General features: G+C 52.6%; 3 protein-coding genes across 5 annotated transcripts; all 3 read left to right on the top strand.

The window, feature by feature from the left end:
- Window positions 1–59: 59 nt before the first annotated feature.
- LOC105699318 (zinc finger matrin-type protein 2) lies at window positions 60–1,584 on the top strand. 2 transcript variants are annotated; one of them, XR_001104008.1, is made up of 6 exons: window positions 60–139; window positions 349–569; window positions 666–739; window positions 806–951; window positions 1,019–1,306; window positions 1,371–1,584. XR_001104008.1 is itself a non-coding variant. In XM_012424191.1 (5 exons), exons 1-5 carry the CDS (start codon window positions 131–133, stop codon window positions 1,160–1,162), a joined length of 594 nt encoding a protein of 197 aa, XP_012279614.1. In that variant the 5' UTR covers window positions 60–130; the 3' UTR covers window positions 1,163–1,584. The 2 variants fall into 2 exon arrangements, 1 of the variants encoding a protein (XP_012279614.1); XM_012424191.1 differs by having other exon boundaries at window positions 1,019–1,584.
- Window positions 1,585–5,691: 4,107 nt separating this feature from the next.
- On the top strand, window positions 5,692–21,812 carry LOC105699482. Of its 2 annotated transcripts, none has more exons than XM_012424500.2 (9): window positions 5,692–6,528; window positions 18,342–18,570; window positions 18,921–19,035; window positions 19,694–19,913; window positions 19,985–20,142; window positions 20,200–20,413; window positions 20,502–20,664; window positions 20,737–21,600; window positions 21,684–21,812. In XM_012424500.2, exons 1-8 carry the CDS (start codon window positions 6,363–6,365, stop codon window positions 21,566–21,568), a joined length of 2,097 nt encoding a protein of 698 aa, XP_012279923.1. In that variant the 5' UTR covers window positions 5,692–6,362; the 3' UTR covers window positions 21,569–21,600; window positions 21,684–21,812. The 2 variants fall into 2 exon arrangements, with proteins under 2 accessions (XP_012279923.1, XP_012279922.1); XM_012424499.2 differs by lacking the exon at window positions 5,692–6,528 and adding an exon at window positions 15,799–16,111.
- LOC111674324 lies at window positions 21,619–22,845 on the top strand. Its single transcript, XM_023434126.1, has one exon. The coding sequence runs from the start codon at window positions 21,619–21,621 to the stop codon at window positions 22,189–22,191; it is 573 nt and encodes a 190-aa protein (XP_023289894.1). The 3' UTR covers window positions 22,192–22,845.
- The last annotated feature ends 32 nt before the right edge of the window (window positions 22,846–22,877 follow it).

Genomic DNA, 22,877 nt, shown 5'->3' with positions numbered 1-22,877 from the left:
AAACAGGGAATTTTATTGCGCAGGTTATAGATTGGTATTCATGCTGAATTCCTAATGCAATTGCCGACACCTTCACTATTGTTTAGGGAATATTTCTACTAAAGGCAGACAGTGTATAATTCGCTAAAAAATGTCGACGGTAAGGAAAATCAAAATAGTTGTAGATGATTTTACGTAATTTAAGAAACTTTTAACACTTAGTTTTTAGATGGCAATATTTATAAGCTACAGAAATTATTAGGTACCAAATCTACATAACCTGTTACTACAAATATTTCACTGACAATTAATGCCTTGTAAATGTCTGGAGTGTATTATTCATTCTAAATCTTTGATTTATTTTTATAGCGGCCTGACGATCATCGGAGAAAATGGAACAGAGAAGAATATGAGAGGATAGCCCTGCAACGGCTTCAAGATGAGATCGCAGAGGAAGAGTTGGGTATTCCCAAACAACCTGCCGTTAAAAGGGAGTTACTCAAACAGCGGGACTATAAAGTTGACCTTGAGTCTAAGTTGGGCAAAAGCGTTGTCATTAATAAAAATACTCCATCGTCACAAACTGGCGGGTGAGTACAGATTTGTTAAAATGTATTTTAAGGTGGAGCATTGAATTCAATATTTTTGATAGACAGAAAACATTTGATATTATTTTGCCTTCTTAGGTACTACTGCAATGTCTGTGACTGTGTCGTTAAAGATTCTATTAACTTCTTGGATCACATTAATGGGACAAAACGTAAGTTTTTGGTACATAGATTTTGCACACTGTATTAGGATCTATTAACTGTAATAATGTTTTCAGATCAGCGTAACTTGGGCATGTCCATGAAAATAGAGCGCTCAACATTGGACCAGGTTAAAGCCAGGTTTGCCGTCAACAAGAAGAAGATGGAAGAGAAGAAAAAGGATTACGATCTGGAACAAAGGGTGAAAGAACTGAAGGAAGAGGTACGTTAACTTTGATAGGTGTACTCCACTTTTTTTCTTTCACTCTGTATAATATTAAACTTTTCAGGAGGAGAAAATTAAAGAGTATAGAAAAGAGAAAAGAAAAGACAGAAAGAGGAAGATCGAGGAAGCCAATGACGAAGATGCCGGACCCTCCGATGAAATGGCAGCTATTATGGGCTTTTCTGGGTTTGGCGGCAAGAAGAAGTGATAAATCAAAAAACATATCTGTTTCCTGAATCATCAAAATATTGTACAAAAACTTCTCAGAAACTATCTACAGAGAAGAACGAAGTACCTCCTATTATAGGAAGTCCAGGATGTGCCGGTCGAAGGTTAACATCCTTAACAAATGGTAAGATCCGTTTAAAAGAACTCATGTTTAATGAATTGTATAAAAAACGTAATATTTCTTAAAGCAACTCGAAGACTGGATCTCACCGAGATCAAAGAAGCGGTTATTCAATAATGTCGCGTTCGATTATACGAATACCTTTATTCATTGAGAAATGTACGTCTCCAGTTTTTAACAACAGAAAATAATTGCACAGCGTGAACTTGCAAGTAAGCACGGATTCCATTGCAACATATGTACAACGATACCGTGCGATGATATAAAGTGGTTCGAACTCACAGGCGTATACATGTTGACCAATTCTTACAAACTACCTCCCTTATAATTTTAGTGTCCACATGTTTTAATATCTGCGTAATATTAAAACACTCCACAAGAAATGTATTCATAAAAATATTATAAGTCGTTTAACGACAAAAGAAGGCTATTAATTTTATTCCGCACATTCTTCCGTTTTGGCTTCGCCCATCGTTCGACTAAATCTTTAAAACCCTCCTCGTTCAATGTCAGACCCGAAAGTGGCATACAATCGTGCCTTGTATACGCTTTATCATATTCGGAACAATAATTCGACAACATCTTTAAAGATACAAGTTTGCACGAACGTGAGTTTATATCATCCTTTTGCTTATCAGGATAATTGATTATTCCCTCCTTAATAACACTCATTTTTTTGTACCCGTCGCCCTTAGTGTCCGATTTATATAGGGGGTCAGGTGAATTTTTATTCACCTGGCTTTCCACGAACGCGCTATCGAAATTTTCCGAAGGCGAGGTGGAGGTAGCATTACACTCTTCGGTCTTCTGATTATCCTGAGTATTGAGTAAGGTATCCTCTTCCGTGCAATCCCTAGGAACACCAGAGTCTTTGGGAGATTTCTCTCCGTCCACTCGTGTACTAAAATGATGAAAAACGCCTGGACCATCCTTTACTGACGCGCTCCCCTTCGCCGCGTCTTCGGGACGCTTCTTCGAGGACAGTTTCAGCGGATCCTCGCTAAAATGATCAACATCAACGTCGTTATTTCGACAGTCAGAGTCGACTTTGCGCGGGTTTCCGCAATCCCAAGGCCAACGCGCAGCGTTCGTGTCCTGGAGAAAGCTTCGACGAAAATGGAAGGTCCCGCCCTTCATCGGGGTGGAGGTCCGACCGACCAATTCGTCGCGTACATAGTCTCCCAGGTCGCGATTCGATGCTTCTTTACATGCCATTACTCCTTCCAAATTTTCTTTCTTCAGGATCGGACTCATGGTCTGAAGAGGAAAACCCAAGCTAGAAGCCACGAGGACGTTAGGCTGGACCACTCCATCGGCTAGATTTTTTTTCTTCTTGAAATATCCTTTACTAATCAAAGGACTCTTCGTCCTCTTGTCCCTATCGGCCTCTGAGACCTGTTCGACCAAAGGTAGGGTTTCGTTAAGGTCTTCCTCGGCGAGATCCTTACCCTGGCCCTTGCCGATATCCCCCCGATTCCGACCTGAGGTCGCTTTGCTGAGATTCGTTGAAAGACTCCCAGGAGAGTACATCCCGTCGGTGTTGATCAAGGTGTCGTCCAGCTCGTCGACGCCGTTGGTTCTCCAGCCATTCGATTCCTTCGCTTCCACGAAGCTCTCTTCGCCGGGATGGAGTTTCTCCGGTCTAGAAAACGTTACAGAATCCATAGACATATGCAAAATCGGACTGTCGCTCGAGGAAAAAATCGGAGCTCCACTTTGAAGGAATAGTTCTTTGTCGGCGCCTCCTTCCGACCTGTTGCCGTCTCCTAAATTCTGGCTCATCACTTGCGTTGCCTTTCTTTCAGACTCGTTCCTTAACAAGTCGTCGTTTTTTCGGAAGACGTCCAAATTATTGCTACTCGCAGGACCAGTATTTCCGTCTTTAGTGGCGAAATGCAGACGTCTCCGCGCTTTCAAGACATTCCCCCCGCTCGCAAAGTCGTCTTCATGGCTTCCTGGTTTTTTTCGAGAATCCACAGTTCGCCCGAAAAGACTTAAATTCCCGGTCAGATCAGTCGTTTGGGAATAACGTTCCTCATCAGCGCTCGTAAAACAATTCTCCATGGCCATGGCCGAGTCGGGCTTATCGGACCTCGTAATTTGCATGAATCCACCCAAGTTTCTACGCGGGAACGAGAGAATGGGGCTTCTACTTTCGCTCGGATGTCCAGGTCCGCCAACGGGAAGCCGCTGCTCGGCGATGCCGGGTTCCGACATCTCGGTGTGGCGAATGGGGCTTATTTCACGGTAGGCGTTTGTTCGTTCAAAGGAAGTCGGAGTCGACAAAACCAACTCCTGGTGCTCCTTTCCCAGGTCGAAGTGAAAAGTCTCGATGCCTAGGTACTCTGTCTCAATACTCTTGTCCACAGGCGGGGGCGTCAAAATGTCAAGGATGGTCTGAGTTCCCAGGAACGGTTGCGAGGAGGACTCCAAGTCCCTCGGGGAGTACGCAGCCTGCCCTAAAAGCAAGGTGTCGATTTCAGTATCAGAGGCGACCGGACTTATCCTAACCGAGGAGAACGTCTTCCCCGAGAAAAAGTCCTCGTTGCTGTCGGACTTCTGGGATAACGTGATCTCTCCACGGTGCTGGATTATCGCGTTCCTGACGAACTCCGGCGTTTCCATTCCCCGGGTACGAGGAGAGGAGCCCTGGTCGTTGTGAGACGACGGAGGCGTGAAATTCGGCATTTGGTGGTTTTGTTCAAAGTCCAGCTTGAAGACCTCAATGTCGAGCGGGAGGTGTTCCTCCTGGAGTCTCTGAAACAGAGTTGGATCCTCCTGGTCAACCATTAAAACGTTCTCGTCGATGCCGAGCTCCTTTAAACGCTGGCCATGGTCGGTTAACGTCGGTTTCTCGACTTGTAGATTCCTCTTGTTGTCCAGGTTCCTCGTAGAGTCCGTCTCCTGGTCGGACGCAACGTGGATGTCGCATGTCCCTGTCCTAGAGATCGACAACTTCTTCAGATACTCCTGGCAGTTCTCGGTGAGCTCCTGGTTTTCTTGATAGGCGATTTCTTCGCTGTACCCGTACTCCTCCACGGCTACGTCGTCCCGGAAGATAGGTAGCTTCTTCAGCTTCATCCTTGCGTCTCTCGTCATGATCGGCGACCGTTGCTCATCCGAGGGTCCTGAAGCTCCTACTTTTTGACTGATTTTTACCTGATAATGGGGTTTCGATTTACCTTGGCATTGAGTTTCGTCAAGGAAGGAGCAAAGGCTGTTGCATTTCGTCAAGTCCCTCGGTTCGTTCTCTTCCGAGTCAGGTTCCCCAAAGAAACGCTGGACCAGGATTTTCGTATCTAATTTTCGCATACCTTGGCAGTTCGTTTTCTCCAGGTCCATTTCTATTGCCCCCGATTTTCGTTCTTTACCTCCAATTTCAGCAAAATCTCCCTTACTTTCGTAGAAAAAAAATTCCTTCCCAATTCTTCAATTTCTTCGCGATAGTGCAACGGTGCTTTTCAAACGGCGCGCCAGTGGTGCCATCCGGCGGGGGGTCGCGGCACTCCCTTTGAATTTCAACTTTCGCGCGCGTTGAGCCAAATTTAAATCCCCTTGCTGAAACGAGTCATTCATCGTTTTCCGCTCGCAGAGAATGGATAAAAGAGAAATGGTCAGTGAGGAGTGAAGAAATCGTTCGGTTTCTTCGAATGCGGTTGAATAATCGCATAGATAAATAACTGGAGGAGATAAAAAAGGCGATCTCTAGTTTCCACAGTGGCAGCCGCGGTGCGCGGCGCGCGCATCGTGCGTACCGAGCTTAACTATCGCTCGTCGATCTCGGACAAAAGAAAAAGGGGTAAAAGAGGGGATTCGAAATCATAATGGAGCCCGGAACGAAAGTGTTCCTCCGGTTCGCTTCCCCCTCCTTCCCCCACCCACTATCCTGCTTTGTACCGTGGACCGTGCGTCTCTTTTCTCTCTCTTTCCCGCTGATCCAGAAGGGAGGAGAGAAAGAGACGGAGCGAGGGATAAGCGAAGTCTTCATCTCCACTCTGCCTCCTTCTCTTTCCCCTTTTCCGTCACGGGAGCGAGAGAGAAGGCAAGAGGATGATCGCGCTCGGTAGAGGTATATCTCCTTTCCCCTCTTTTCCCATTACGCGTGGCTCTCGCATCTCTTCCCGCCTCTTTTCTGGGGAGACAGAGAGAGAGAGAGGAAGAGCGTGTCGGAACACGCGCAAGCTCCGCCTGAAGCCACTCGCACTCGGGTCCTGCACGCCTAACTCGTGTTAAGTCGTGTACGCTTGTCCCGGGGGCCTGAGTGTATCTAGTTACGGTGAATTATCGAGTAATCGACAGGTTAATCGCGGGAAGTCGCGTCAACGATCGAATCGAATTAATAATCGATTAAACTCTGGGGTGAGGGAAGAGGTCGCGTCCAGTGGCACCTGAAGCGAGTCGCGCTGCACCCTCGCCGGTTAATGGTAAATATACCCGCGAAATGAGAGACTTCGATCTGTGTGCATACAAAATATCGATACCTCATGACTTCTGATTTAATTTAATGCTGAGTGACCCGTGGGCATCTGTAAATCCAGGACATTATTTCGATTATTCGATCCAAGTCGGAGTGCGGGATGAAAATCCAAGATGGCCGCCGAGCTTCCTGTCCCGCGCGCTTCGCAAAAGTTTACGCCGCGAGCTTTCGCAGATATTATGCGGAGATGACGTGACGCAGAGGCGAAAACCTTTGAAATTCGCAAGTGCGATTATCTAACTCCAGTTACCCGAAAATATTGTGAAGATCGCGCGGAATGTGCGAGAGATCGCGACCTTCAGGGGAGCTCCGGTAAACTCGATCGCCGGGTCGAAACATAACCTCGATGTGAACAGTGCGTTTACCCCCGTTGATGGATTTATGAAGCTCGACACAAAGCACGGGAATAATCAACGGATAAGAGAAGTCCTTAGGTCCACTTTGGCGCTATTTTGACCGGCGTGAGTTTCGACGATTTACGCAGAACTTTACATTCCGATCCGGCATCTGCGCGAGTCGAAGGCGTCTTCGGTGAAGCTTGACAAAGGGAGTCGCAAATCCGGATTTTCGGGAATTCGTTTAATGGACCAGGAGGCTCTCGCGGCACTTTTCGATCGGCGGGCTTGGAAGCACAAGAGGAGGCCCATCTTGCAAGCGCATCTCCGAGCCCCGTTCGTCGAAAAAATGCCGCGCTGTACGTTGCAGCCCATCGAGGAGTCCAACTCGGCCAGGTCGGGCGACAACACAGGTAACCTCTTATTTCATGTAATATACCTTTGTTCCTGAAATTTTGGACTGACTCTATGAATATTTTTTAATTATTGGAGAGAATTCTACAAGCATCGATGCCTGGTGCCCCGTAAGGATAGCTGGTCCCTGCGTACATAGATACAGGCATCGTACACTGTCCGATGTGACACACATATACGTACACATACATATCCACCGATGTATTCAAGGAAGTGCTTTACTCCAAGTATCCTGGACCGAGTCTAAGTGTAACGCGATGCTGCGCTCGTAAGTGCATAAATCATCCTTATGTGTTTACCGGGAGGGAAACGGCGGGCCGTAAACCGAATCGGAAGGCAGCAACTGGCGCGACGACTTCGTAAAACGTTAACGAGTGATGCCTCGAGCTGGTCGACTCGATATCCTGGTCGAGAGATGGGCCAGGATTCTCCAGGACGGGCTCTTTCTTTTCGGCTGCGGATCTTTCGCTTTCCGAGACCGCTGCCACTTTCCCTCGCGGCCAGTCTCCGTGAAACGGTGAAAACAATGGACGGGGCAAAGTCATCGATCGTTCTTGCCGCTTGGTCGGCGTCACGTAAGACGGTCGCCGGGATAGTTCATGATCGAGGTGATCCTTTGACTTGCTTCGAGGTGTAAAGTCGTCGGGCGAAGTTACGACACGGTGCGAAATGACTTATACACCTCGCGCCTCCGTAGAAGGTCTCTCGACGACCGGATCGCCTCAACGAGGTGATCGGCATGATATATGCACTTCCTCGCCGATAACCAGTCGATCGCGTAATTAATTTCATGGGTTTTCTAGGATCAAGCGGGGTTTGATAGATATCTTCCTCTTCGACGACCGGTCGATCGCGTAATTAATATCATGGATCTTTTAGGGTCGAGTCAGGTTTATCAGAAGTCCTCCTCGGCGGAGGGTCGTTATCGCGCAAGAAAAAAGGAGAAGTCAGTCCTCTCGAGGTAACATCTTTAATGACTTCTTTTTAACACCCTCTTCGGAGTGGATGGCTCCGGTTTCGGCGAGAGGAGGAGAGAAAAGTCGAGGTATCTGCGATCGGTTCGAGTTTTCCCGCGTTTAGCGGGTCGTTAAGAGGCGTCTTTAAAACGATTACGGAGCGCAACGGGAAATCGCACTCGACCTGCATGCGAGGCCTGAAAATAAAAAGGCGGAGGGAGGATGACTGGATGACTTTCCTGAAGAGGCGCACCTTCGGGTGCCGCTTTCTTGTTGGTCGGTGAATTTTTTCTCCCTTCTTTATTTCTTTTTTCCCCTCTTCCGCGGACATTTCAAAAGCCATTCGTCTTTCTTAAACGGATGTCTACACGCAAATAAGTTGCGCCTCTCGGACAGGTTTCTGCTTAATGACTGGGAACGGGGAAAACGTTGGGAAAAATCCGAGGTACGAAGAGACACGGAGGGGTCCTTTCGGTTGCCAGGATTCCCGCAGTTAAGTTCTAATCCGCAGGCGTAACCTGAATTTCGCGCGGCTGACTGGGAAATTAATATAAAACGCGAATTTATATTCAGGCTCTACGTCCTCGGCGAGGTTTAGTGCGTACGGTCGGTCCGTTTTGCATGAAAAATGCGTGACGTCGTTTCCGGTTGTCCTCCACGTTTATCGGCCCCCTTCGACGTCCCGTTAACGGCGGATTTCGCTTCTCTAATGTCGGGGACGCGGGGAGAATTTATTCGCCAGGTATTTAGTGACTTTTATTTTATATTCCCAGGATTAAATCGAGGATGTCATTTGGTGCACGTGGAAGACCCGAGGCCCGTCTCGAGTACCTCCTGTAATTCCTACGATGCATCTCCATTACGACCGCGAGAATTACGGCAGACCGTTTTCCTCGATTCGGCATTAACGCGGAAACGTTGTTGGGAGGTTCTTTGTCGGCGATCGAAGGAAGAACTGTAGACTAAGCGTAATTTATCTGAATGGTACGCGCATGCACGAGTCACCGATTGAGTCGTTAAGTCGCCATACTTCAAACCCTCGGGAACACGATGGGGAATTACCTCGTCACAGGTATCCAGGATTCCGTCATTAATTCCTCGACTTACGGACGTAATAATTCGCCCCTCCGACAAATCGATAAGGAAAGAAAGGGGAATGAAAAACGGCAGAGAAGCGGATCTCTCTCCTTGACTTCCCGGAGAGATCCGCAGCCTCTTCTTCTCGCGTCTCCGTTTTCGTAATCGCCAGTCACGCAACGCTTAAATATACACGATCGGGTGGTTAAAAAATTCACGTAACTTTATCGCTATGGTTTTAACGCAGGGCAGGGGGGTCGCGACGCGTTAACGCGACGCTCTTATCCTTAAGCCCACCAGGTGAAACGGCCAATTAAGGCCGATGATAGTTCATAGCCGGGTTTAATGGCAGCCTCGGCGAGCCGTGGGGTAATACGAAAATGACGAGTATTAGGAGGTAAATGACGGTAATTTCCCGCATTGTCGCCGGTGAAAGCCGCAAACCGGGTCTCCGCCGATCGGCGCGTGCGAGGCCTCGTCGGGGACGACGTAGACGTGGACGAGGATCGCGAAAGGGCGGGCCGATCTTTAGAAAGCACGTGGAAAGTAAAATACGGCAAATCGTAGAAAGTCCCCGTTAAAGAAATCCGGTGTCGCGGTCTGCGTCGAGGGGCGAGAGCCGGGGTCTCGTTGCACTTGATGGTGCACTTAGTGCAATTGTCATTTGAGGGCAGCTCCGGGGATCGGATTGGACGCACTCGAGCTTTGCTCTCCGCATGCCGGGGACGCATGGAGGCCTTGTAATTTAGTCGTTATACGGATGCCCAGTGAAATCGGCGGGATCGTTCCCGGGGCCCATTATCCGGCAATTAATCTCTCCAACGGGCGAGGATGGATCTCGACGCCACGAGGAAGGAATCGGATTGAGACGCGACGTGTTCGATCCGCCTCTGCGATCTTGAAAAATCGGCGAGGAAACGCGAGACCCGGGACGGTAGCGCTAGACAAGGATTTTCCTCTATGATTAACGATATTCTTGTATACCGTGACTGATAAGGGTGGGATGGATTTATTAGACTCGCGAGGATATACCGATACTCGAGAGGATCCTCATGTTTTTTTTTTTTTTTCTCATATTTTACCGCTCGCCAGATGCAGCCTAGGCTGCGTTGCACCACGTTGCGCGGATCGAGGAATTGAATCGCCGACCCGTAACGGGAGGGGTCATCGATCGGCGTAGGGCATGGATATGCTACGCCGATCCTCCGTGGCCTCTCCTGGGACGCGCCGAGGTGTACGCGTTTCTTTAACGGAGGTCCTAATGCGGTTCTCTATTCCAGCTGGAGGAAAGGGAGAATCGAGGAGGTCGCGGGAAATGAAGACACCGACAGGTCGACGCCGAGTAGAGACGTCGCCGCGGGGAAGAAAAAGGAAAACCGAGGAAATGCAGTGCAGACCGCGCCACGCGACAATTACTGCGTGCACGCGTAATCCGACCTCTTCAATTAGGAGGCCGCTAAAGGACGGTCCAATTAAGCCGCCCGTAATTGACGGCGGTTTTTCGTCCGTCTCCGGTATTCCAACCTCTCCAGGCGTTTCCCGTTGGCTTCCTCGACGTCTCCGTTTCCCCGGCTAGATAAAAAGCCCCCGTGGATGCGCACGCCTGCACGAGAGAGAGGGCCCTCTCTCTCCGTACGCACCGGCCGTAAATCCTCGGTTGGCGTTTCCCGACACGGGGGAAAACAATTTTGTCGCTGACTTCTGTATACTCGGGTTATACTCCCTACCTCGGGATTAACCCTCCCGACCCTTACTTAATTATTCACGGTGAGGAATTCACGGGGACCGTTTAATCATATTATTAATATGGCTAAGATATGGAAAGCTGTCCATCAGTTGTAATAAACGCTCCCCGTGAATTTCTTCCGGCGCTAAGTCACGGTTAGCGTGAAACGGAAACGCGAAACCTCGGATTTTCGGCGAACGCGAGTAGTGGTAATTTTAGGGTAGGGCCTAATCTTCCGTTCTCTTCCGGTCGCCACCCGGAGGAGGGACTAATTGCGAAGTGTCCCGAGCCGTGCGGCATGACGGAGCACCGTCGGTGCCATCTTTTCTCGCCGTCGATCCGTCATAGATACTACGGTATCATGGACCCCCTCGGGGTGCGCCAGGCGTCCAGGTGGATTTTTTTTTTTTTCTCTCAAAGGGTGCCCCCCGTCGTTCTCGGCGCGTAAATCCTTCCTCTCGTCTATCCTCCGTGTTCTTCCTCTTTGCCGGCGATTCGCGGTACGCACGGATCACTTGACAGCGGAAAAGCACGGAAGTGTACCCTGGGGGAAAACAAAAAAAAACAATTCATTGAACCAGAGAATAATACCAAAGAAATATTTTCTTCGGTTCAATGAATGACTTATCTCTCGGTGCACCTCGTTGTTTTTATTTATATATATATTTTTTATCTTTTGTACTAATGATTGTAGTCACGTGTTGTGGAACGATCAAGAAGATAGAAAGACGTCGATGAGGGCACGCGTTAATTTTGGCGGATTGGCCGATCCGTTAAGCGGCATTATGCGAGCATTAAGCATGGTATTAAGTCCTTAGTCGGGGGAAACTCGAGAGCGCCGTAATGAGGGGTAATAACGACGCGCTCGCGCCGTTTCGACGTACGGGGAGCTATTCTCTAAAGTACCCTCTGCCCTGAGGGCCCCCTTTATTACAGGGGCCTCCTTTATTGTAGAGAGCGGCCGTTCGCGAGCATTAAGATGATCGAGTGATACCGCGTCGCGTATTTACCTTGCGCGGTCTCTCGCGTTTGGCGAGAGTTTCCTTGCTCAATGATCAGGCAACCTGGAGGGAAATCAACGTCGTGGTCGTAACGGGTTGCATAAGTCATCCCTGCTTACCCTGGAAAAATGGATTATGATAACGAGCGCCTTGGCGTTAAATCGAACCTCGATAACGGCCTAGGTATTAGCGTAATCCGGCGGTAACGAGGCTCTCGTTTACGGCGGGATTCTCGATTTAGATATCGACGGCATTCCTACGATAAGTCGCGATTCCTCAGGGAAATTGTGGCGACCTGGAGGCAGGGCTTTTATTTTTGGTTTCTTGACGACGTCGCTAATTGTGGTGCCAGGGGTCGTGGGGTCGGTTTTCAACAATGCCGAAACGACCGGCGATTTATCTCGGGAGAGAAAGACACCTGCCGAGAGGGACGTACCCGAAGAGCCATTCAGGAGTTCCTTCTTCCTCGTTCGCCGGCGACTAGGCGCGGGCAAGGTGTCCGACGATCTCGAGGAAGAGGGGCTCCACTCGGTCGCAAGCTGGCGATATACCGCAAGAGTCTCTTCGGGGTCTCGCATCTTCGACGGATCGCAGGATCGAATGTCCGCGTGGGACGAGCCTTCTTATAAATTCAGCTCGGAGAACAATGGATGATAGACCTCGCAATTTTCCTCAGGGAGATGCGAGGGCAGGTGGGAATGCCAGGGTGAAGAGAGGTCGGCTCGATTTTCGGACGATTAGGCGTTTTCGAGGAAGAGCCACGGGCACGGCCGGGAATGTGAAACCTCGTCGACATCCTAGTCACGAACGAGAGCTGGATCCGTTCCATCGACCTCTACCGGGCCACCTCCAGCGGGCACGTCGACGAGGCTCCCCGTGGGGGCCAACTCGCGGGCGCCATTTACCTTTTGTGGATCGTCCAGTGCGCCCGTGGGAAACCGAAGTATCGATACCCAGGAGTCGAGGACTGAGATCGGGGTGTTTTACGGGTGACCTTTGGAGAACGCCTGGAAACACTTGGAGAACATCTGGAGAACGCTTGGAGAACGTCGAGGAGCTCCAGAAAGAGTCCGAAGACCTGGAGACCGGAACGAGGCGTCGACCCAGGAGGTCCAAACTCGTGGAAGGACCTACGTGCCGATATTCAGGGTCTGCTTCGAGGTCAGGCCAGTCCGTGAGGAATGTCAACGGGTCGCGAGGCGTGACATCCGGCGCCGCCACCGGGGCTAGCCCTCCAAGACCGGGCGGACCCCTGGCGCATCATGGTAGCCGAACTGTCCGGCATTTCTGGCCCGGACACGGAGCCGAGGAGTGCATCGAAGAGGTCGAGGCCTCGATGGATCCAGGCGGCGACCCGCGACCCGGTATATAGCGTGCTGGACGTGGACTCGGACGTCGTCCCCGAGACCAGGGACAACGTCGTGCTAATAAGCGCGATAAGGACTCGCGAGGTGCCCGAGGACGAAGTCGGACAGGTGCCCCGGGTGGAACGGGAGACCTCGAGGTCGGACCACGTGTACTGGTCGGTGGACGACTGCAACACTCGGGACGAGATCAAGACTCGGCAGGAGATACCCAGGTATAAGGTGGAGGACGACCACGCGATCTACAGCGAGGTCAGGAAACCGGGACCCAGAGCGAGCCCCAGCAGGCAGAGGGAGCTGAAGAGGTGGCTACAGGTCGCCTCCGGACAGGTGCCCAGGGTCAGGGGCGACCTCCTCCAGACCCGCGGTGGAATGTTCTCCGCGGAGCGAGGGGAAGAGGTCGACTGGCCGGGGACGAGGTCGGCCCCTCGAGGGGTGGTCGGCCTGGTGGGACCCTACAGGGTCTACCCCGCCAGGGAGTACGTCCTGAGGGAAGAGGAGCTCATCGAGGAAGAGGTCGACTCCGGGGGAGAGGTCGACCCTGACCGAGAGCCGCGATGCGAGATGGATGACGAAGAGGTCTCCGTCGTCCCGGGGCCGGTCGAGGGCAATGTCAACCGAGAAGTGGTCGACCTCGCCGAAGACCAGTGGTTGGAAAAGGGAGGCGACTCGACGATCGTCCCTGGAATCATCTCGGGCAAGCAGGAGCGCGCCGTCGACGTGCCCGACCTGACCTCGGCTTCCTCCGTCTCCGCCAGGAGCGCCGACCGGGATGGTAAGAGGACGAGGTCGCGAAATAACGCTTTCTATATAATCTGTTAAAAAACATGGCATTATGCACGAAACGCCGATCTCTTCGGGGTCCCCCCTTTACACCTGGTTGACGCACGTGACACATCGACCACGTGGTCCCGCCCTGTCGCGGGACACGCGTTGACGTGAAATTAGGAACGAGTAGCGGTAATATCGGGCACGGTGGCACACGAATTACGTGCGCGGAAAGACGCATGAGACTCGCGGCTCATATACCATCCGTGACTGCCGACATCGGCGAGACTCTAGCGGAGGAGCGACCCATTAACGGGAAACGCGTGTCCATAATCTCTCGCCTCTCGTTTTTCTTAGATTTTCTTATTACCCCGGCCGACGGCGATCGATCACGGGAGCTACTCTCGAAGTCGAAAGCAGTTGGTCTTCTCCGCGCGGGAAAAGGGACGCGTCCGGTATCGCGGGATCTCTCCTCTCTCTCTCCCGTTGTTCGTTGTCTCCTCCTTTCCCTTTCCCTTCCCTCCGGCAGAACTTTGGTCACGCGTTCCTAACTTTACAGGCCAACGGGATGAATATGCAACGCGAATTGGTCGCTTCTGGAGAAAGTCGACTCGTCGATCTCGCCTGGTGAACTTCGCGACCGTCCAGGTTTTCGGGCATCTTTGTTAACTGGTGTTAAGGAAGTACCCGGGATCGTTGCGCGCCTTGTCGTTGCGTTGTGCGTCTTTAACCTCGCGTTACGCGTTAACACTCCCAGGTTGCACATGTTGCCACCGTTATGCTGCCACTTTTGCAGCCTCTTCCACCGTGAGATCAGTCAGTGTTACACATAACTGATTCCGCGTCGTTAGATGATGCGGCTTTAACGCGGTACCGCAAGCGGCCCGTGCGCTCGCCTCTCCGTCCCCCTTTCGCGACTTCTCCGTTTCCGCGGAGTCGCTCATTGAATTTCGATTATTTTTCTCTTTAGCCGATTTAATGGCCATCCCTTGTCTCTTATCGATAACTCGAGGGAGTACAAACATTTATATATAAAAAAAAAAAAAGAATGACGAAGAGGAGCGGGACCTTGAATTTCTTTAACTTTCAAGGACGACTATTCGTTGAATAGAATTCCTGTGTTCACCCGTGTTAGGAGCCTAGTCGAGAAATTTATTCCAAGATAGAAATTCCGTCTCTGTTCCTCGATTTCGAAAGTCCTATTTTCTCTCGAGAGACTTAGAAAAGGCCTCGAAGCGCCGCTTACGAGCGATTGTCCCGAAGGTTTGTTTAACGGGACCCGAAGACGTTCGATCAGCTGATCGAGGAGTACCACGAGGAGCCCGTTAGTCAGGACGCACCGCGCGCGATTTTTCACAGCTTTGGCGAAGTCGCCTTTGCTCTTACTTATTTTTTTTCTTTTTTTTTTTTTCTTTCCTCGCTCTTCGAGATGTCAAGGGAAACGTCCTCGAGCGATACGTCAGCCGCAGGAGTGTGCGAGCCACCAGGAAGCGCAGAATAATTTCCAAGCGTAGACACGATGACTAGGTGCGATCCGAAGGACCGACTGCGGGATTATTGTCGCGTGTTGGCTATGCTCGTAAAACCGCGACTTTTCGCCTCGGCCGAGAAACCGAGCCGTAAAGAGCCGAGAGAATTCCACGGCGATCGAGAAGAGCTCTAAGTCACGGGCAAAGAGCTTCCCGTCTTGCGCGGCGGCGGTCCACCTGGAGGTCCCCCTGAATGGGAGGTATAAAAATCAAGAGGGGAATAGAATTCCTGCTCATGGTTTATACATCACTATCCTTATCGAAAATGGAGCCGAAAAATCCTATACTATTTTTTTCTCACGGTGCTTGGTTCACCTGTAATAATTAATTCAATGTACGAGGTGCGTCGACGAGCGGACCGCGCCGCGAGCTGTCCCACCTTCGCCCCGACTTAGGTTTGATTTTATTACAGGCGATCCAAGCACCGTATAAAAAAGTTCTTCGGAACTTTTCGACTCGGTTTTCATGACGGATAACGAGGTGCACACCCTGGACATGGTGAATCGAAGGTGCGAGCGATGGCAGGCTAGGGTATCGTCGCTCGGATTTCTGGATCGACTGTTTCCATTTAAATGGCCAGCGGAAAACGGCTCGGTCCGATTTTCCCGTAGCGGTACCGCAGGGTCCGGGGTTAACCGGCGAGTGGACTGCGAGTGGACGCGCTTCGCTCGTCGTCAGCTCGCGCCGGTAAAACGGGAATGGAAACGAGGCTAAACGCGCCACCACCACGCGGAAATCCTCCCGGCGAGTTGTCGCCGCTTCCTCGGACGGCGGTCCCGGCATTCCGTACCGCGACACCCGCTCGTAGAGAAGCCGCGACTCTCTCGAAAAAGGAAAACGGAAAGCCATGAATAATCTCGAGGGAGCCTCGAACTCGAAAGAAGCGAGACCGTCGAGCACGTGGTTCGACGAGGAGTGATCATTGCATGCGAGGATTAGTGACCCTACCGAAGAGGACCCTGAAGACTTCTATTACCGACTCGAAGATCTCCTCCGTGGTTCCTGGCACCCTGCACCGACTCCTGGCGAGCACTCGCGTGGCTCGCGAGGGGAAATCACTCGGATGGACTTTGCGAGACGAGGAGCAACGCCAAGAAGCGACCACGGCGAGAGCTCGGGCCGCGCTTTATGGGTTCGCCGTCGACAGCCTCTATGGGCCAGGTAACGCGACGATTATCTCATTCCGACCGGCGATCGCATGCTAAACGATCGTAAATACTATCGGGAGGTATTCGACGACGGGACCTCGCCGATATCTCGCGGAAGGTTGCTTCCGCCATTATGGAGAACGCCGAGAGAGAGAGAGAGAGCTCGATGCGTGGCGGAGCGCGGCTCCGCAGCATCCGAGCGCGTCGTGGATCTTGAACCGGCACGATGTCAAGGTCGCCGCGTTGCTTTCCACCGCCGGAATGGGATTTCGTGACTTTCCTTTTGGCCATCTACGCCACTTCGGCTGGGATCCCGCTCGTGGGTCTAAAAGAAAAAAAGCGAGAGAAGAAAAGTTCTCTAGGATTTATGCGCGTTCAAGTGATAGGAAAGTGGCGTCAGGTGATGCATGGTCTCGTTCATGAGACTCGGGTGCATAAACTCCGCGGTGACACTTAGTCGCGCAAAATGGTCCCACGTGAATGTCGAGGCCTTTAATCCTCCCATGAGATTTCATGGTTTTTCATGAAAACTCGAGGGGGCCTATTCATCCGGGGACCATCAATCCCCTGGATCGATCGCCGCGAGGCAGCCTAATGAACCTGACGGTCTCGGTCGAGTCCGTGTACCACCTGTCGGGGATTGACACGGTATACCATCTCCGGGTCCATCCAGTGAGCTGCTCGATCCCGACACGCGAGAGCGAGACGATAATTCACGCACCTGGCGTCGGGACAAATGGCGTGCCCCTTCTCGAGGGAGCACCTCCTGCGGACTTCTCGAAGAGGTCCTGGAAGAAAGGAGGAACTCTTTAGACGCGGAGATCTCCTTTTATATTCCGCGAGTCCCGTTTCCGGCCAGTCTCGGCCGAAACGACGTCGTCAGAAGTCAGGGCTAGAAAGTCGGACACGTCGGCGGGGATAATTGGCGCTCCTCTGACGCGCAGGAACGCTCGCCACGGCGCCGAGCGCCGACTTTAATTGGATCTCGAATGGACCTGACGCGAGATTGCTCCTGAATAGACGCTGGACGTCAATTAAGGACCTACATCCTGCAGGAGAGGGCTTTAAGGATTTCTCGAAGGCGCTTGGCGTCGTCGAAGACCTCGCGCCTGGGATGGGAGCGCGCGCACGCTGGGTCACGTGGGCGCCGGTCACGTGGCCACGCGCCACGTGGTCGCCAGCTGTCAAACTAGCCCGGGGCCTTTAAACGAGGAGCGTCTTTTTATTACTTCTCTTGGTTTATTTTCATGTTTGTCGAGCTTTTTCTCCGCGTTCCTATCGTGATGGCGACTCGTTGGATCTAAGAGGAGGATATCTCGGGAGATCCTCGTAAATCGAGCCACAATTTATCTCCCATCCGGGGAATGGAGATGACCGCGTGCTCGAGTTGCTCGCGAGGGGTGGCTTGTTCCCTGGAATTCACCGATTGCATTCCCTCGGTCGGTTCGCACGATTCCAAGTCGGATGACTAACGGACTCGATGTATTCCGCTGTTAGGAGACGACCGGAATCATTTCCAGCGAGATGAACACCGGTTCGCTCAGAACGATTCGACATCGAGGCAACCGAAGAAAGTCCCCCTTTCTCTTGTCCGTGTCGCCAAGGGGGGCTGGGGAGGAGGGAACGGACGTCATTCCGTGGGAGGATGGAGATGCGGAGACGTTCGGTTAATAACTCCGACTATCGGGAAGAGATCTCGGTCCACTTCCTGGCCGAGTGCGTGGGAATGCCGCAATTCGTCAGGAAATTCATAGAGCCATTTTTTTCCGCCCTTCTCCCTCATTCTACTTTCTCTTCCTCGTTTATTGTCTCCCATAGCAACTTCTTCCTGCGTCGGTGGTAAAATTTCAAGTGTGCCGAAAAAAAATGTTATCAACAATTGGCCCCTAGGGATGGCACTTTCTGCGTCATCTTAAACCATGGTTAATAAATCCGGAAGAGCCCGCGAGGTTTCCGCACGAGTAAGCCTCGTCGATGGGAACCGGCTGGCAGCTTCCGGGGCGCACCGCGACGGGGAAAGTTGTTTATTGTCCTGGATCTGCATAAACGAAATTGCGCAGAGAGAATGGACGGAACGGACGCGTGCTCGCCGCACCGGAAAATCGACGATCGGATCCTCGCACCGCGGGCAACGATCGCGAGTTACGAAACGGTCTAACGACTTTGTAAAAATAGGGGAAAAAAAAAAGAAGAAATTCAACGGCATTCTTCGTACTTACCTTTTCAATTTCTTCCACTTGCAGCGAGCAATGAGCACCAGGAGAAGGACAGCCTGAACGAGACCGGAAGCACGACGGGAGGCACCGTGGAGGGCAACCCCGCGGGCAGCCCCGCCAGGGGAGACAGGACCCACCTGGAGAACGACTCACCTGGCCAGGTGGCTTCGACCTCTCCGCGCCCCAGGTCGCTCGTCTCCAGGATCCTGGCCAGGGCGAGATCCCCGGACGACCTCTTAGACCACGCGGAGCCATTGTAAGTCCTGAAAAAACGAAGATAAAAAAAAAATACCCAGCGCTTCCCGAAGGCAGTTTTCGCGCTAAGGTCTACCTTCTCGGAGCCAGTGCTAATTGGCTGCCACCCAGAAGCACCTCGCGCCGACAAATTATGCTCCAGGCCGTGGAAGGGTAAAAACGGGGACCGCTTTTTCTCGGTAACGGGTCAACGAGAGACGCCAAGGTAACGGCGTGGTACGGCCCGAGGTGCGAGGACGTATAGCCAAGAGTAGACGTCTCTAGACAGCTGACCACGTCGAGGGCGATCTACACCTCGACTTCCAGGAGATAATAAATCCCGACGATCGATTCCTTCTTCTCTCGTTCCAGCTCGCAGCTATGGATCGTCCTCTCGAACGTCTACGGGGAGCTGATGGTGGTGCTCATGATGGCGCTCTGTTTGGCCGAGGTCATGGACACCCCGGTGCCCCTGCTGAGCCTCCAGGTGAGGAGTTTTGGACACGGGGAACCAACGAAAGGCCCTCGACGGGGCACAATAGAGATCTAGGCACCTTAACGGTCTGCCTTTTTACGAGGGTACCGCTCGGACCGTAAACCTATCCAGGACGGTCGCAGGACAGGGCCGGTGGGCCGTAAAACCTGCGGTAAAAAGCCTGCTTTAGGTTGCGTCCATCCACCATTGCGCCCGTAAGCACGTTACGTTCGAGCCGACCAAAGTGGACCTCCCGTTAAGCGTAATTATTAAAAAGAAGAAGGCCTACTCCGGGCCGACTCGTTGCGCCGCTCTATTCCTGGCCACTCGTTACCGTTCTCGCGTCTTCAAGGTACTCTTCTGGTTGAGTCACCCCCAATATTTCTCCCTCGCTATTTTTGGACGGATCGAGCGACTCTCGGGCTCTATTTGTCCTGGGATTCTCCCTTATTGCCCCAGGTAACGCGGCGGCACCGCTCGTAGGCTGGGGGTCAGTGCTCGAGGAGCGGTTAATAATTCTACGTTCAAGGACAGGGCCCGTAATTGCAGCCAAGTGGAACTGCAACCGGTGGTTTATTAACCATGCAAATTGCGGCTCGGACCCGCGGGAATCTCGCCCCGGGCCTAGAGACGCGATCCTCGGGGTGTCTCTAACGTTCCTCCTCTTCAGGGCGTCTTCCTGATGTACCTCTACGTCGGCAGCATCGCCGTCATCATCGGCATCTATCTATGGGTGCTGATCGACAGCTGCGGCAGCTTTACCGGAGGTGGAGGTCTGGACGCTGAGCTGGGCAATGCTTCCCTCACCAGGTTCGGCTCCCTGAAGAAGGCCCACATCTCCAGGGCTAGAACTGCGCCCACTAGCTTCTACATCAGGGTCGGGGCGTTGCGTAAGTGACTCCTTACTGATCTATCGGAAAATTCCCAGGTAGATTTATAAGGTGAGAAATGTCCTCCTCAGTTTTCGGCCTGGCCACCCTGGTCTTCAACGGCCTCGAGATGGCGATGCACTCCATGATGCAGGGCGCGGAGTGCCTGAGCGACGTCGTCTTCGTGCACCCGGTCCTCCACGGGCTCTTCACCTTCCTGCAGATGCACTTTCTCTTCGTCAACTCTCAGGTAAATTTTTTACACCCAATTCTGCGGGGAACATGGATCAGGACTGAACTTCCCCAGGTCCTGGTGGAGCGTTTCGGGTTGGCGGCCAGATTTGGCTTCACCCATCTGGCCGCGACCAACGTCGCGGTCTGGGCTCGTCTCGTCATCTGGGATTCGGCCCAGGAGTGGACCTACTTCGTGCACCTGGCTCAGAGAGGACCAGGGGCGTCCTCTTCGCCGTTGAGTCTTCGAGGATTCCCGGGATCCCTGATCAGACACACCAGAGATCTTGGTATGTCGGCGACTCCCCTGGAGAAGGGAGTAGAATCGTCCTCTGGCAGAACTCGTCGTCCCTGGAACCTGAAGTCGCTCGGTTTTAGGAGAGACGAACCCTGGGGAGGTGTCCTTCAAGCCTTACCAGCCGATCTCGGACGAGCAGATCTCCCAGGTGGTGGCTCTTCAGGAATGCCTCAACACGAATACCCTGGGACAACTCTGGACGTCCAGCATGCTGTTCCTCTACCCCTTCATCGTCCAGTTCAGGTGGAGAACGGAGTCTCTGTAATGGTAATCATTTCCAAGTCGGCGAAGGCTAAGATAGGGACACGGTTTCAGCCTGATAGCCGCCGCGGTGACCTTCGTGATGGGCCAGAACGTCGGCAGGAACCGACTGTCCTCGAAGAAGTTCCACTGCGCGAAAGAGCTCGCCGGGAATACGCGGATCGGCTGCGACGGCTCGAGCAAAGGCCTCTTCCTGGGGATTCTCTGCATGGTCGCGGGCATCGTGGTCATCCTGATCTTCTTGGTGGTCCGGGAGGACGCCAATTTCCCATCGGCCACGCTCTCCTGGCTAACCTGCGGCACCTTGATAGGAATCCTCTCGCTGAGTGGCCTGATGACGGCCAGTGGGCTGGTGCAGGTGCGGCAGATGTCCGTCGTCACCAGGGCACCGGCTGCCTTGGACAACCTGCTGTCCAACGTGGCGCTCTTCGGGGTCCAGCTCTACTCGGTGTTCACCATCGTGGTGTGCGCGTGTTCACTGGCCACCATGGACGAGGCTTCTTCGGGGAATCAGGGAAGACACGCGATGTTGTTGTCGGCCTCGGTGATCCAGCTGGTCCAGTGCTTCGCCCAGAGCACCCTGATCGCCGAGGCCTCGAAGAGGTCCTGCATTACGCGCTTCCAGATGTCCGTCAAGCCTGCTCGCCAGGTTATCACCTTCCTGCTCTTCAGCAACGCCGTGCTGTGGGCCTTCGACACCGTGGTCACCCAGAACTGGGTGTCGCAGGAGCTCCAGCTCAGGTTCTTCGGAGTCCTCGCCTGGGGCGTCGTCTCCAGGATCGGCCTACCTCTCCTCGTTTTCTACCGATTCCACAGCTGCGTGATGCTCCTCGAGGCTTGGAACAAGTGCTACAGAGTACCTAGGGGCGAGGTGCCGCTCAACTGACGACGCGGAGACCCACGGCGGTCCTCCTCCAGGTAGGGTCCACCGTGAAGATGCCACGAAGACGCCTTGAACTCCGTTCCAATCTACCATCCAATCGAATTCTCGTTCCTTCCAGGTTGCAGCAGCGACCTCGTCGCTACCACCGGCGCGGGAAAGTGAAGCTGGACCTCAGGAAGACCGACTTCAAGGTCCACCGTGGGCCAGCTCGCGACTCCCTGGTACCGGACTCGCCGATCCACGCTCGTCCCTACCTGGACAGTGCAAGTTGGCTGTACCTGGACCCGAATCCCCTGGTACCGGTCTCCCTGATGCAAGCCCACGACCAGGAGTTCGGGATACCCCCGCTCGGCCGAGGAGTTCACCGTCACCATCATCACCATCATCGTCATCGCGAAAAGCACAGAAGGGTCGTCAGCGACCCCGGTACCAGGCCCTGGAACCTCCTCTCCGGAGAGGCTAAGCGACATCGCAGGGTCTTCAGCTTCGACCATGACGTCCGCGCTGCGCACCTTGAGGAGGGAACCGACGAGGAGGTCCTTGCTCCCGGGGAAACGAAGGTCGAGACCTTCAGGAAAGTGCCATGGCACCCCAACCTGCACATGCTGAAGATCAGGCAGACCTGACGCACGAGTCTCTTGAACTTTCTCCGATATTTCCGGGCGCCGCCATTTTGGAGAACGCGGGGATTTTCTCGTACTCCGAGCAGACGCTTTGTCCTGGTGCGAACTTGCTAAATTAATGGCACGTTGGAGGTTTATCTTCAAGGTTCGGTTGCCATTATTAGCTTAGCCGTTAATTCGGCCCGCCGGACTCGAACGCGAGTCCTTGGGAGGGTTTGAAGTCTAGCAGAAATCTAAAAATCGCGCGGAGCGATCGATCGTACTTTTAAGTTAGGTCCATACCGAGTGGCGATAGGTCCTCTTCATGTTCGGAGGTACGAACCTCTGAGGTTCACGTGCAATATTCCCCTTCCCGTAGCTACTTCTACGCTGAATTGTATCGTTATCTTGTACAGAGATAGGTAGAGACGAGAACTTATGTATTTATGTAGGAGAAATCTGCTCGGTACTCCGCGCAGGCGATAATTAAGCCAGTAATCACTGTAACCGGGCATTGAAATTGCCGAGCCGTGGATGCGCGTCCTCGGCGCGATTATTTTCTTCTTTCTTCGCGGCTGCTCGACAATCGCATGCGTTTCTGTACATACATTGCATCTAGGAGTAAGACCGAAGATGTATGTCGGTCCCTGGGACGACTGAGCCGAAATACACGGAATTATTCAGGGAACGGTCTTCAGGGTTAGGACCTT

The sequence above is a fragment of the Orussus abietinus genome, unplaced genomic scaffold (assembly GCF_000612105.2).
Source record: "Orussus abietinus isolate OABI.00-Male unplaced genomic scaffold, Oabi_2.0 scaffold8, whole genome shotgun sequence".
NCBI classification, from domain to species: domain Eukaryota; kingdom Metazoa; phylum Arthropoda; class Insecta; order Hymenoptera; family Orussidae; genus Orussus; species Orussus abietinus.
This window is presented reverse-complemented; position numbering and strand designations above follow the sequence as displayed.

What these genes read in the sequence shown, in the direction of transcription:
- LOC105699318 (XM_012424191.1), top strand. An exon ending in CCATCGTCACAAACTGGCGG is followed by an intron (nt 570 to 665) that starts GTGAGTACAGAT and finishes TTGCCTTCTTAG; the next exon opens with GTACTACTGCAATGTCTGTG. An exon ending in TCACATTAATGGGACAAAAC is followed by an intron (nt 740 to 805) that starts GTAAGTTTTTGG and finishes TAATGTTTTCAG; the next exon opens with ATCAGCGTAACTTGGGCATG.
- LOC105699482 (XM_012424499.2), top strand. Translation starts at nt 15,877, where the DNA reads ATGCGAGGATTAGTGACCCTACCGAAGAGGACCCTGAAGACTTCTATT. An exon ending in CATCAGGGTCGGGGCGTTGC is followed by an intron (nt 19,914 to 19,984) that starts GTAAGTGACTCC and finishes TGTCCTCCTCAG; the next exon opens with TTTTCGGCCTGGCCACCCTG. An exon ending in CCCTTCATCGTCCAGTTCAG is followed by an intron (nt 20,665 to 20,736) that starts GTGGAGAACGGA and finishes ACACGGTTTCAG; the next exon opens with CCTGATAGCCGCCGCGGTGA.
- LOC111674324 (XM_023434126.1), top strand. Translation starts at nt 21,619, where the DNA reads ATGCCACGAAGACGCCTTGAACTCCGTTCCAATCTACCATCCAATCGA.